A 14,996-nucleotide genomic window follows, 5' to 3' on the forward strand; every position below is an offset into this window, starting at 1 on the left:
AGAACTGCCATTGCAGGGAACATGCCTGGGTTACATGTCTGCACATGCCACCTCCACAATCTATCAGCCTTGCAATTTAATCATTCTCTGGAAGTCAAGTACCGTGCAGCATTCAGAGATGGAACGCTGAATGGACCCACCAGTACCTTCTAATGCCTTACACCATTGTGTATGTTAACACCCATGTGCATATGTATTGCGTGCATGTGTTGGGGGCGAGGAAGGGTCAATGAGGCTCAATTGAGCCATAGAGAGCAATGTTCTGTGAACAACCACTGCGCCTGTGGTGAGACCTCATAGTGCGTGCTCTTAGTATATAGTGCACTAGAAGAACAATCTATAGAAGGATGCATCTATATTCATTAACAGAACCAGATATCTGTCACACCATATTTGCCTCTTCATTAGGGCATTTCCAAACAAGTAGAAAGTTGTTTTTGTTTTTAAAAAAGGTTCTATAGAACTCTATGTTCTACCTTAAAGGTTGTAGACTACAAATATCTTCCTATCTTATAATGCTTAAATATATAAAATAAAATATATAGGGAGAAACAGCTTATCACCTGTGTAGATGACTACAGTATTACGGCTTTCATCAAGAGAACATACCTTGGATAAATTAATGTGGCCTGAGATGTTACCCTTTGCATACTAATCTCTATTTTATCTGCATCCTTCAGATTTGTTCTCATATTGCACTAATCCGGAAAGCCTCTTGCCAGGCTACTAATGAACATGTCCAACCCAGTCTTACGAGTTTGCTAACCACTGAGTTCAGGCTAATTCCCAAGTAAGTGTTGCAGTGGTTTTAGAGTATTGTTCTGGGTTCCTCAATGAGAAGATGAGTAGCAGGAGATCAGTTTCCTGGAAAAGCAGCTTGCCCGCTACTAGCAATCTTTCCCTGCAATGTGCAGCCATAGGGGGAAATGTTTGATGTGTTCTATAGGTATGTGTGGTCAGTTCACCACATGGACTGAGTTAACACCGTAAAATTCTTCAACGAGCAGGGGTCCTGCGGCAGACGCTCAGGGATTCCACGGCAGGAAAGAGATAGAAAGTGTTGGAAGCCATTAATGCGATAAACTTAGGGAATCAAAGGCTACAAGGTGCTCTAACATTCCTCCTCTTCTCTTCTGCAGTGGCATTGTTCAGGGCGATTTGATTTTTTCACTCCAGCAAACCGAGTGCATGTTGAAACCAGTGGATTCCCCTGAGATGGGGATGATCAAAATACTGGACAAGACTGAACTGGAAGACAGCAACAGCCTCTATGAGAAGCTTAAGAAGGAGCCAGATGCGTTAACTTACCTTGCTCCTGCAGCTGGAGACACCATAATAGCGCTGGATTTCAGCAATGATGGTGGGTGGGTGTTTAATTCAGGCAGCCTTCTGACGGGCAGAGTTGCCTATGAAGTACATTAAAAGCAAGCAGCATGTTTTGCCGGATGCCCTCAGGGTGTCGCAAGTGTGATATGTGATGGATTTTTAATGAAGCCCTTTAAGGTGCGACGCAACACTTAGGGTGATGACTTTTCTTTAATTTTTGTAGAGTCTGATGAGCAGCAGTTTGATGACGTTCCCTTGTATAACGATGTAATGCTCCCCTCATCCAGTGAGAAATTGCAGAGTATAAATTTGGCTATTTCCCCTCTGCCTGCTTCCGAAGCTACAAAGCCACTCCGTAGCAATGCGGACCCAGCACTCAATAGAGAGGTGGTGTCCAAGCTGGAGCCCAGCACAGAGCCCTTGGATCTTGCTTTCTCAATCCGCCGGATGCAAGAAAAACCAGATACTCCTTCTGATGGAAGCCCCAGCCAAAGCCCACCTGAGGTTAGTCATCTGATAATCTGCTGCAGATCTGTAATTTTTAACTGAATCTCTGTTGCCCGACCTGTAAATAAAATATCTATTTTCAATGTCAAATTTGTCAGCTTTGTATCCCGCCCTTCTTCCAAGAAGCTTGGGGGCAGCATACATTCACTATCAGCTTAAAACAATCCAGTCAGCATAACGTGATTCAACATGCAATGATGCAACAGGAGAGCTAGACAAATCAAGCTCCTTTAGGATCATAGAAAGCTGATTTATGTTGGTCCATCTAGCTCAGTATTGTCTACTCTTGACTGGTAGCTGCATTCCCAGGATTTCAGACAGGTCTCTTACTCAGCCCTACCTTGAAATGCTGAGGATTGAACCTTGCAGAACAGCTCCTCCTGCTTCATTTGACTCATAACAGATGGCGGCTTAAGCCGAGCCTTTTGAGCTGTACAGAATTCTGCCACCTGACAACTTGCAACCCTTCTTTACTGATGAGCAAAGGAAAGGATTACTAGATTGAGGAGGAGATTTTAAAAAGGTGATTTTTAGTGAGGGCGAGGCGGGGCCCTTGAATTCGGGGATATATTTATGACATTAAATATGTGTGAGCTGCAACAGCCACGGGCTGCGTGGTCCTGGAATCTTGCAGCATCCTGATTACGGAAGCTCTAATGCTTTGCATTGTGGGGAAATCTTTGAACATAGACCACTTTTAAAATTGGGTGAGGGAAATGCACAGTTTGTTGAATAGAGGTGTGGATTGTCTTTACAGCCCAGTAGTCCTCCTAATGACTATTGCTTCAATGTGGACAGCGAGATCGACAGCGAGTTCAAGTTGGAGCTGGTGGAAAAGCTATTTGCAATAGACCCAGAGTCCAAAAACCCATATTCTATGCAGGTGAGCACGTTGGAGGAAACACTCACTTTTTAGGCCTGCGTTGTGGCCGCATTCAGTTTTTTAAACGTTTACTAATAGTGTGCAGTGTTAACCGGCAATGTTTTTGATAGAACTTGTGTGACCTGGAAGCTGGAATGCTCAGTTCAACCTGGGATGAGGGATAAAACACAAGAATTGTGTACATAGCCGTGTTGCTCACTGTGTCTGTTCATGCAAATGGGGCTCCCACATTTGGAAATGGCAGGAGGTTTGGAAAGCAGCAATTTTTGATAGATGGGAACCTTAAAGCTGGATTGACCATCGCTGCAGTCTTGACTTTCCCTGTCAAAAGATGCAATTACACTTTCTTGTGCTGACATTTCAGGAAACTGATTTAGACCTGGAAATGTTGGCGCCCTACATACCCATGGACGATGACTTCCAGCTGCGTTCCTTTGACCAGCTTTCTCCGCTGGAGAGCAATTCGGCAAGCCCTCCTTCCAAAGCGGGCACCGTCACGGGATTTCAGCCCGCCGCAGACAAGATACTACCTGCGACGGTCAAACATGAGGATGAATCGACAACACTGATAGCTCCTGTTCACATTGTCATAGAAGCCAACAGTGCCCCAGCATTACCCTATGCCGAGAATCTCAGTCGAACAGCGTCTCCAGTCAGAGAAGGAAAAGGCACAACAGAGCAGAAAGAGAAGCCGAGTCCAGGAGTGCCAAACTTGTTAACAGTCACGCTGGGTAAAAGGTAGTTTGTTTGGTTTTTTTTTTAAAAAAAAAAATATGTCGCCCACTTGATCTTAAAACCAGTCGCATAGCTCAGTCGGTAGAACAGGGCACTCTTAATCTCTGGTTCGTGGGTTGGAGTCCCACATTGGGCAAAAAGGGTTCCTGTATTGCTGCAGGGGGTTGTGTACTTTTATCACAGTTGACTTGATACCTATTGATTCTTCTACCAAGAAGATTTAGGTTTCAGCCAAATACTGTCCTATAACACAATTCCAGGTTTAGGCTTCAGGTTATCAGTCTCTGCCTGAATAGTTTTGATCGTGACTAAAACTTTCGCTTCTATGGTTTGCTTGAAAAAGACTGTGTGCTCCTCTTCCAGGCAGCACTTATTGCTGCTGGTAATGCTGCCTTGGACAAAGTTTCAATGACTCTTCCATAGGTGCCAAACATCTACACAGGAACCCTGATACGGGTTGCAAGTTAGAGCCGAAACAGAAAAGCAGGAACTTTTTATGATGTCTTCATTGCCAGACCATTTCTCCCCTCCACCCCCAGTGTGCTGATTGTTTCATATGCATTGGGAATATTCTACATGGGGGAACGTTCAAACCTTTGATTGCACCACTTTCTTGGCATCAGTCTGTCTCAGAAGTTGCTTCAGTCTTACTGAGGTGTAGTTGACCTCACACCCCATCCTGTTGTTGGCTGACCACTGCTGGTCATGCACACATACCCTGCCCCAAACCTTTGAGCATATCCTAAAGGCTATTCTTACTCTCTGAAATATGGTCTTCAGGTCTCTCTGAACACTGTATTTTCTTTCCATGTGATCCCAACTGTATGTAGCTATTCAGTACTCTTCTTTGTGTTGTACCACACACATCAGTGTTCTGTGAACCCAACCCCCTGGGAACTCACATTTTTACAAGCAAGAGAGCATTGTGGAACTTACTTTTTTTCTTTTAAAGCCATGACACACATGCAGTTGGTTTTAACACAGGACATTTGTCTGGAGGGGTGGGAATTAACCTTCTGAACTTGTTATTTTCAGTAGATCAACTGCTGCAGCAAATGAAGAAATTAATCCAAAGTTAATAGCTCTGCATAATATTCAGAGGAAACGGAAAATGGAACAAGATGGCTTGCTTTTCCAAGCAGTGGGCATTGTAAGTTTTTAAATATACAGTCCCTCCCTATTAAAAAAAAACATGAGGTTGTTGCTTTTTTTTAAAAAAAAAAAAAAAAGCTTAAATTTTCTGTGGTGGTAACTTAAATCAGGTTGTAGCCATGTGGTCATGGTTCTGTCCTTCATATCAGGTGATGGCACAGTTGTTTGAACATTTAAAAATAATCCTATTCAACACCACTGAACCATTGGCATTCCTTTTTAACATGAGTTCTCTTGCCTCAAGGCCCTGGAACATATCTGGCAGAACAAGGTTTGGTGGGCTTGCACGATCTCCTGTCCATTACCTGGAGCTGATGTTTGTAGCCTGGTACACTTGCTTGCTGTGCCACTTGAACCATACACTTAGGGTGACCAGAATTTATAAAGACAAACCCACACCTTAGTTACTACAGTTCAGAAATCCTAGCACCAAACCCTTACGATTTACCAGCAAGTCTGCACAAATCCTTGGCCCAAGGAGTCCATTTAATCTCATTTTTAAGGTGGGGAAGACTGGTGGGTGCAAGTGAATAGCCGACGGCAAACATTTTACAACATGGCAGAGAATTATCATTTTTGCACTTTTTGTTCACATCATTAGCCCAAAAGTCTTCTTTGGGATACGCTGCCCGCCTGATGCTATGCATTTCACATGGGAGAGAGTCCTAAGTCAATGTGCATAGGATTGTAGCCATGAGCCTCAGAGATAAACAACGGTCAAAGACCAGGCTGAAATTTTATAGGTGGTGTATCTGGCAGCAACTATTCCAAGGTTGTATGTATGTATGGCGGCCTTCACCTGTCCCCACCGAAGCCTCATCAAAATAAACAGGATGTCCCTTTGCACAATTTATTGTTCCTAAACTTTTATATTTAGATTTTTCCCTGCAAAATACTGTTTTTTTAAAAAAAGGAACATTTTTACACGGCAGCTGGTTAACTCAGTAGTATGTCTGTATGGTATCTCTGTGGTTATATTAATTGGACTTTTCTCTGTGTTTTTGTGTGTTCGTTTTTTTTAAGGGCACATTACTGACGCAGTCAAGTAGTCCTGGGGGAAATGTGTCCCTGGCTTGGAAACGTGTAAAAGGATGTAAATCTAATGGGCAGAATGAGGTGTCGGAGAAGACGGTCATTTTATTACCATCAGGTCAGTGGCTGTTCATGGAGCAAGACCAAGTCAGGTGCTCTCTCTTTTCCTCTGCCATTGTTAGCCCAGAGATGTGTGACACCAATAATAACAACAACAACAACAACAACTGAAATGAATGGGGAAGCCAAAAAAGGAGTTTCCATTAACCTTAGTATCCAGAGCCTTGTCTGGGTGGGACAGAATTTATCTGCTCCTTGAAGGAAAGAACCGTGGCTTCTGTATTTTCCCCCTACGCATTTGGACAAAACCAGAAGCAACAGAAAGAACGTATGTCAGTGGCCGAGCATCCACATTGCATGCAGAAGGTTTCTGGTTCAATCCCTGGCATCTCCAGGTGGGGCTAGGAGAGGCTGTGCTGGTCTGTGTAGACCAGGGGTTGGCAAGGTTTACCAGCCATGGGCCGGATCACTCCCACAGAGATCGTCCATGGGCCGGACTGGCGCAGCACGATGCCGGAAATCACATCTGCGCATGTCCGCAGCGCCAGAAATCGCTTCTGTGGATGCCCAGACGCCGAAAATTGCACCTGCGCAGAAGCGATTTCCAGCATTTGGACATGCACAGACGCAATTTCCGGCGCCACTCAGCGAGTCGCCACACTGCGCTGGTTTAGTGCAGCACGCGGGGGACTTGCCGAGCAGGCGGCTCGGTTTGGGGGCAGCTCGTGGGCCAGTAAAATGGTCTTCGTGGGCCACATCCGGCCCACGGGCCACACGTTGCCAACCCTTGGTGTAGACAATCCTGAGCAATGGACCAATGGCCTGACTCCATACAATACAGCTTCCTGTGTTCCTAACATAAAAGGAGCAGGGTGAGAGAACAAGCCCTTATTGGCATAACGGTTACACGGGGGCCTTAGTTTTGTGTCTACCTGGAGACGGAGGGCAGTGAGGAGAGGAAGGATGGGCTGAACGTGGGTATTTGGAGTCAGATGGAAGAAATAGTTTGTGGAGGAGAAAGGAGGACTAAGCAGCCACTCCCTACAGGTATGTTTTGCCTAAAAATCATGAAGTCTTGCAGCCAGATCCTGGGCCTAGAATAGCTGGGTTCTGCAACCTATGTTAAATGTGCATCTTTTTAGGATAGGGGCAGACCCTATGACCCTGACTACTTGAGGTCTTACTCAGTCTTTCCTCTGGCTTGCAATTTCAGGAGGTGTTGCCCACACCCTTTTTCTGGGATATATTTTCATAGCCATAATGGCTAGAAACTTGTTTTCTTTGTGTGTTTTGTAACAGGAGTCCTGGTCCCACATTCAGTGCTCCCCCCCGACCCATCAGAAAACTGCAGCATGCACACAGGGCAGTCTAGCAGACCTCACGCAACTTATATTCTTTCGGATTTGCCAAACCAGTGTTAACCCTGAATAATGTATGTGTTTTGTGCAAGTTAACACATGCTTCCGTTTCCCTTGCAGATATAGCAAGTAAACTTCTAGGGCAATCCATTGACGAGAAGGGACTCCCGCAACTTACCAGCTATGACTGTGAAGTAAACGCACCCATACAAGGCAACCGCAACTTGCTACAGGGTGAAGAGTTGCTCAAAGCCCTGGATCAAGTCAACTGAGCTTTCCCCACACGCAACTGTTCTGTTTTCTTGGACACTGGTGACCCACCACCTAAAAGCAGTCTATTTATATTTTCTATATCTGATTTTAGAAGCCTGGCTACAAATACTGCACTAATTCAGTTAGTTTGGTTCTGATCCCCTTTCTACTTTGGACAGTCTTTTAAAAACAACAATGTTCTTTTATGTAACAACAGTAACTTGGCTAATGGTGCATTTTTTTGGTACATAAACAATCAAAAGTCCAGTATGTTTAGAACACACTTGCAATGGCAGCTTTGAAGTAGGCACCTTTTTAAAAAGTATTTATTTTTTATTTTGGATCAAGCGTTTTTGTCACTGAAAATATTTCTATCAAGTGAATCACCACTGCGGTGAAACTGTCTAAGCCTTCTCTCACGTGGTTGAAGGCATTGTGTGCTCTGATGTTCAGATAAATTTTTACTTTACTTTTTTTAAAGAAGAGAAACATTTCTTTGCAGCGGTGCATTTGTAGCCACAATCGCACAATCTATTTTCTTAAGAAAATAAAAATGAAATGCCAGCAGTTCCTCATGCAATATATACTGCATTTATAAAGCTAGTTTTTAAAGAAAACATTTTTTTTTATTTCTTTTCTCTTCCACTTGTTTATGTTTACTGCCTGTGAAATCATGTAGAAATTTTGGAGTAATTCTATTTTTTTGTCATGTTGTACTCGAAAAAGAGGGTTCTTAAATGCTGTGTTTTAATGTCCGTGTATGGTTCGGGGGGAAAGAGAATTTGATCTGGAGGGGCTAGCAACATTTGGGGCATTTTTAAGTTGCATAAGAGATGACCAGGGAGAGGGTTATAAAATTATGATTAGTCGTGGAGCAAGCAAATGGGAGATTCCCTGCTCCTTTTTGCAATATTTAAACTCTGGCTTTCCCAGTGAAGATTGTTTCAGGACAGAAGGCATTTCTTCACGCAATGCATTAATTCACTGCGACAAATTGGTGGCGGCCATTGGCTTATATGGCTTTTTAAAAGATTACCCATGGAAGATAGGCCTATTGGTGGCTGCCTGCCACAATAGCTAAGTGAAATTTGTGTTTGGGGGGGCCGTGGACCTCTGAATGCCAGTTTGCAGGGGAGAGCGGCTGTTGTTTTCACACCCTATTTCTGAGCTTCCTCGATGCATCTGGCCGGACCTTTGGTCTACTGCAGTAGGGATCTTCTTACGTTACGTATGTGGAAGAATTATCTTTTAATTAAAGAACAATGTTTTTAAAGTAGTCGCTTTGCCACCTCTGCAGGGAGAACAGTCCCCCCCTGCCTATAGCTCTGAAAGTTCATGCTAATATTGTGTACCTAATAATTGAATTTTAATGTTCCAATGACCCTGTTTGGTAGAGGTGATCTTTCAAGCAAATTGTAAAGCATCCCTGCCTTCTTAGCAGAGTTGCCTAGTTTCATCATTCATTTGCTTGGTAATAATTGATGTTTTGGTTTTTAATGCACCTTGTTGCTATTAACATCCATTTGTTTTATTTTTGTTAACCATAGATTTCAGTAATGCTGAATATATTTTAGGAACCTTTTTATTTAGGTAATATGTCACAAAACATCTTCGTTTCCTTCTTTGTGCTGTATAATAGTTATCCCTCCTCCATTTCTCCCCCCCCCTTACGTGGTTGGATCTAACACTAACTGTATTGTTTTATTACATCAATAAACTATATGTGGACCAGGCCTGCAACTGAAGTGTATATATCTGCAGATGACAGTTAATTTCTAGTGTCTATAATTCTTTTCATTGGAAGTGGTCTTGCAAGTGCCTTTAGTTCACATGTCAAATTTACTTTGCCACCGTAAAGTTGCTGAAAGTATAGAGCAGTGATATAGGATTGGCTGCCTTTAAGCTTCCGCAATTCATGAAGCTTGGGTCTGGCAGAAGGATACATATCTGCACATGTATACAGTGGTGCCTCGCAAGACGAAATGAATCCATTCTGCGAGTCTCTTCGTCTTGCAGTTTTTTCGTCTTGCGAAGCGCGGCTATTAGCGGCTTAGCGGCTATTAACGGCTTAGCGGCTTTAAGAAAAAGGAAACAAACTCGCAAGACGTTTCGTCTTGCGAAGCAAGCCCATAGGGAAATTCGTCTTGCGGAACGACTCAAAAAACGGAAAACTCTTTCGTCTTGCGCGTTTTTCGTCTTGCGAGGCATTCGTCTTGCGAGGTACCACTGTATGTCTATTCAGAAGCAAGCGCCATTGTTTTCAGTAAGTTTGCTATGGGGTTGCAGCTTTGATCAGACAGAACAATTTCTGGACATCAAGAGCTGAAGAGGTTCTAGTATTGGAACAGAACAGAAACAACCTCCCACACTTGTTTAACCTGAATGTCACTCATAGTTAACTGCAAGTTCTCCGTTTACCCCAGTTAAACTGATGGGGGTGAGGAGGAAATATTGTTGCTATTTGGGAATCATAAATCTTTGCCAGGCTACTGAAAATCACATAGACCTACCAGTGGTTCCTAATTTACCTGCTGCCCAACGCTGCTGTAGACCTCACTGAAACCACGAAGACACAAGACACATTGGGTAGAATTCAATATCATGCTCTCCCAGACATTCATCTGCACAAACATTCCTGCTTCCCAGTGGGAACGCTTCTTTCCTTGCCATCCCATTTCTTTTGCAGTGCCTGCTTCATGGCATATGTTGAAATATTTGCTTAGGATGCTCTCCTATACACACAGCATTTAAAAAAAACCACCCCAATATTTTTCATCCAACCTGGGTCCTGGGATTCTATACCGAGAGCACCCAAATACCACACCAAAAAGGTTTCAGCTAGCAAGCAATAATGCAAGTGAAGCTTTTATGTGCAGTGCATCTTCTATCATCTGAACACATTTGTGTTTCAGCCCATTCTACTGTGAAATCACTGGAACAAACTGGAAGTGTGCCAAAAGCTATGGAATTCTAGAATCACAAGTCACCTGGAACGTACATACCTCATTGGTGGACTGAGAAATCATGGAAGAAAACAGCATATTCCAAAACAGCGGGAAGAGATTGCTGGGTTTGTGCATGCTCCATGCTGCTGAGGCAGTATTACAGTTGCCAAACGGATGTCTTCAACTTTGTAGCTGTTCCACACAATGACTAACATGAGGGATGTTAGCTCTAGTAGTAGCCAGTATTTTAATACTGAACATGCATATGCTTAGTCCTCACATGAGCAATCCAAATTATGCAGCCTCTAAACTTTGCACAATATACAGTGGTACCTCGGGTTAAGTACTTAATTCGTCCGTTCTTAACCTGAAGCACCACTTTAGCTAATGGGGCCTCACGCTGCCAGAGCACAATTTCTGTTCTCAATCTTAAAGTTCTTAACCTGAAGCACTATTTCTCGGTTAGTGGAGCCTGTAACCTGAAGTGTATGTAATCCGAGGTACCACTGTATTCTGATTTTGCTAGTCTGAAGAAATGGCAAGGAGCTATCCTGGTCACTTGGTGATTATTATTTTTTTAAGAAAAGAAAGCCACATTTTGTGCTATTGAATTTCAGTGTATGCATAATATAAGGGAATGCCATGCTCCAAGCAAACTAGTTCAGTGGTCTGTTGGTTTCTCCACCATGCCTGGCAATGTAGCCAGTTTTGGACATCTTCATACAAATCTCCCACACCTCAAACACAACCTAGGAGTACAGGAAGTGTCCCTTAGAAAGAATTGGAGATACCTTTCTTTGCATATTAGAGCCCTGATTCAGTTTCAAGAAACAAGTGTAACATGCTTGTGTGCAACTCTGATATTAACTATGCTATCTTAGCTTAAGTCTGCTTATAACTGACATTTTAAAGTGAATTCCTACACACAAATAAAATTTATGCTATATTGTATGATGTCTTGTTGACGTTAGGCTAATTCTTTGCATCTAGAATAGCTACCTTAATTAGTTTCAAGTAACTGGCAACTTAAAAGAAAATTTATGTACAGTTTGCTGTGCTGACCAGGTCTCATCTCATCCCTTTACAATTTTTATAAAACACAACATACCATCTCATATTTAATACATTGTAAAATGTAACGTTGTTCTTTAAGACACCACAATCTGCCTGCTCACAATGTGTTTTTTTGTGTGTTTTAATCAGTTTCTTCTGTTCTTTCATTACTTCCCTTCCCAAATATACTATTGTCCGTCCATTAGAGAAGTTCAATAGCAGAAATGAGAGCAAAGTTGCACTCTCTTCATATTGACTAAGGCTGCAAGTTAACTTTACAAGTCAGCTATTTATGGCAGTTCCAGATAGTTTTACATTCTTGGCAATGATAAAGCAGCCCTCCATCTGTGTGGATTGGGTGGTCTGTTGCCAAACCATTTCCCTAAACAGGTGCAAAGGAGAATGGGGCTTACTATACTCTGCTTTTAATAGCTTGAAAGCCCATATGAAGGCAACACCCCGCTTTGATGATTCTGGAAAACCAGTATTCAGAGGTACACTATCACCAGCTGTGGAGATTCCACATGGCTTATTAGCCACTGATAGATAAGTTCTCAGAGAACAGGTCTATCCCCCTTTCAAGCAATATTCTGAGCCACAACGTTTTACCCGCCCAAATTCCTTCACCTATGCAACTAGTACATCTAGAGTAGCCATATTTTTGAAGAGCAGAAAAGAGGACACTATGACGGCCATTCAAAGCAAATAAACGTGTCTCAAGTTTTACCCCGGAAAAAAAAGATGTGTCCTGGAAAAAGAGGACGCATGGCAACCTGACCTAAGTGCACTCTACTACACCGATCTCTGATAACCCAGTATTATACTTACCCGGGATGGCGAGAGACAGAACCGGTTCTCTTAAGAGCGCTTTTAAAAAATCCCCTCGCCTCCTACGCACCAGATCGACCATACAAAACAATCCCTTAAGACGGAGGCGTACGAGGAGGGAGACACTCCCCAGATAGCTGCTCCCCATCCTTGCTGGCTGCCCTGGTGTGTGCCCTGCTGCACCGGCTCCAGCTCCGAGCTGAGAGAGGATGCAGGAGGCGGATGCAAATGAGTCAAACGTCCCGGCCGCTCCAGCCAATCGGGTCAGCCGGGCCACGCCCCCTATACGTGCGGTCCAGCACCCGAGACAGAGCCGCGGGCGTCTCCCGCCGCTCCCCTCCCTGCATCAGCGAAGAGGGTTCCTTGCTTGACTGCCCTCCTACGTGTGTTTTGGCATGTTGGACTCCGCCTGCATGCGATGGGATGGAAGAGGGGGATGCGGAGTCACCGCTTGATGACCCTCCCTCAGGGTGCTCAGTCAGGATGCGTCCCCATCACTGAACACAGCTCTGGGCATAGCCAGGGTGTGTGTGGGGGGGCCAGCTGCCCCTCCTAAATCAAGTAAATGAATAAAAATACTTAACTAAAAGTAGAAATAATCAGAATAGTTGGAATTTGTTTTAGTTTTAGGTATTTTTTTAAAAAAAATGAAAAAAGGCGTGTTATTTGTAATTTTGCAAAATGTACTTGTTAACCACCTGGCCTTATTTTTTTTATTTCGCTTCCTAGTTTCCAAACACTGGGGATTTTTCTGAGCACTTTGGGGGGCAAAAGAAATTAATTTAAAACAACTGTTGTTGAGACGTTTCCTTCTGAATCTGCTAGACAGAGCCAGACAGAGGATGATGTCAGGGGGTGTCCTCCCCCCCTAGGCACACCTTACATGGGAGCAAGCAAAGAGAGATTATGTAAAATGCAGGAAGAGGAGAGTGAAATCAAGTGGCTGTTGTTGTTGGGCCACTGTCCCTTTTGCCCCTAGGGACCAGCCCCGGTTCCTGTTTATGGAGGGGAAAACGTGTTAGCTAGTTTATGACAGAATCGACCCAAATAATTATTACACATGGATGATGGAGGGGAGGGACAGAAAGGGCAGTGTCAATTCTCACGAATTGGAAATTGTGTGTCTAATTAATGTAGCCTCAATGAGTAATAGTCTTTTTTTATTTTTTGCAGACACATAATCCTGCTGATTCATTGTGATTAATAAAGATGGATGGGTCCCAGATTCAACCCGCTCCCCTTTCTGAAACACTAGGGAGCTGCTGCCAGTCAGTGCCAGAAAATCTTGAGTAGATAGACCAGAGCAGATTATACTGAGCAGATTGACCCAGTCTAAGGCAGCTTCCTATGTTCACTGTTGAATTCAATAGGATTCACTTCTCTTTTTAATGTAATTTTTATTAAATTTTCTGTTTTACAATTTCAAATAAACATTTTATATACCTTAAGATATCCAATGACTTCCCTTCTTCTCTTTCCATGGTTCATTTTGCATATCTTACATCCCTGCATATTTTACAATAACTATTCCAATCGGTTTTCCACGATTAGATTACATCCGTCAAAAATTATTTACTCTGTTTAATTTATTTTAATGCTGCCAGCATTTTCAGCTGTACACATTTTCCATATACTCAAGAAACATTTCCCAGTCTTCTTTAAACGTATGTTCTTCTTGATCTCTTATTCTTTATGTTAAATCTGCAAGTTGTGCATATTCTGTCAACTTAAGTTGCCAATCTTTAGTTGGGACCTCACTGACTTTCCATTTTTGGGCTAACAAAATGCAGGCTGCTGTTATTGCAGACATAAACAACCTTTTCTGACACCCGGGAATTTCAGTCTGGGTTATCCAGACTGGGGGTGGTGGGGAGTAATTTAAAACATTTTGTTCAGTTCATTATAAATCATTTCCCAATACTTTCCCCCCCTTTTTACATGTCCACCACATGTGAAAGAATGTTCCCTCTACTTCTTTACACTTCCAGCACTTATCTGATTCTGTCTTGTAAATCTTAGCAAGCCTACTCGGAGTTAAATACCACCTATGAATCATTTTCAGATAGTTCTCTTTCAAAGAATAAGGTAAAGGTAAAGGTACCCCTGCCCATACGGGCCAGTCTTGACAGACTCTGGGGTTGTGCGCCCATCTCACTCAAGAGGCCAGGGGCCAGCGCTGTCCGGAGACACTTCCGGGTCACGTGGCCAGCGTGACATCACTGCTCTGGTGAGCCAGAGCCGCACACGGAAACGCCGTTTTACCTTCCCGCTGGTAAGCGGTCCCTATTTATCTACTTGCACCCGGAGGTGCTTTCGAACTGCTAGGTTGGCAGGCGCTGGGACCGAGCAGCGGGAGCGCACCCCGCCGCAGGGATTCGAACCGCCGACCTTTCGATCGGCAAGTCCTAGGCGCTGAGGCTTTAACCCACAAACATGCTGTAAATTTCAAGTCGCTTTTCCAAGATTTCTCCCAGAGGCTGAAATCTATGTTGTGTCCTATATCTACTGCCCAGTGTATCATTGAGGCTTTAACTAGCTTGTCATTTGTTTCCCATTCTAATAACAGGTTATACATTTTAGACAAAAGTTTGTTTTGCAGGAGTTCTTTTTTGAATTGTGAGCTTTGGTCTGAAAAACCATTCAAGGATTTAGCAGGATTTACTTCTCAGTAGATACAGGATTGCACTATCAAATGCAGTCCTACATGTCTTGCCCTGCTCATCCCCACTAGTGTGTGATCAATGGATTTTACTTCCTAGTGTGTTCAGGACTGCTGGCTAATGGCACTATCCTATGTCTCAGAAGAGCCCCGTACATTCTATGCATACATGTCTGTATCCCATTCAGCACAGTGAGGCTTACTTG

General features: G+C 43.4%; 1 protein-coding gene across 1 annotated transcript in view; it reads left to right on the top strand.

Annotated features, from left to right (window-relative positions):
- Window positions 1-9,038, top strand: part of HIF1A (hypoxia inducible factor 1 subunit alpha) — a 40,843-nt gene extending 31,805 nt beyond the window's left edge. The window contains exons 9-15 of the mRNA XM_079989050.1: window positions 1,140-1,360; window positions 1,550-1,830; window positions 2,591-2,716; window positions 3,081-3,454; window positions 4,487-4,601; window positions 5,627-5,753; window positions 7,174-9,038. Coding sequence (XP_079845176.1) covers window positions 1,140-1,360; window positions 1,550-1,830; window positions 2,591-2,716; window positions 3,081-3,454; window positions 4,487-4,601; window positions 5,627-5,753; window positions 7,174-7,325 — 1,396 coding nt within the window. The 3' untranslated portion in view covers window positions 7,326-9,038. The remainder of the gene's footprint in view (window positions 1-1,139; window positions 1,361-1,549; window positions 1,831-2,590; window positions 2,717-3,080; window positions 3,455-4,486; window positions 4,602-5,626; window positions 5,754-7,173) is intronic.
- The last annotated feature ends 5,958 nt before the right edge of the window (window positions 9,039-14,996 follow it).

Source organism: Podarcis cretensis, assembly GCF_951804945.1.
Source record: "Podarcis cretensis genome assembly, chromosome: 1".
Lineage (NCBI taxonomy): Eukaryota > Metazoa > Chordata > Lepidosauria > Squamata > Lacertidae > Podarcis > Podarcis cretensis.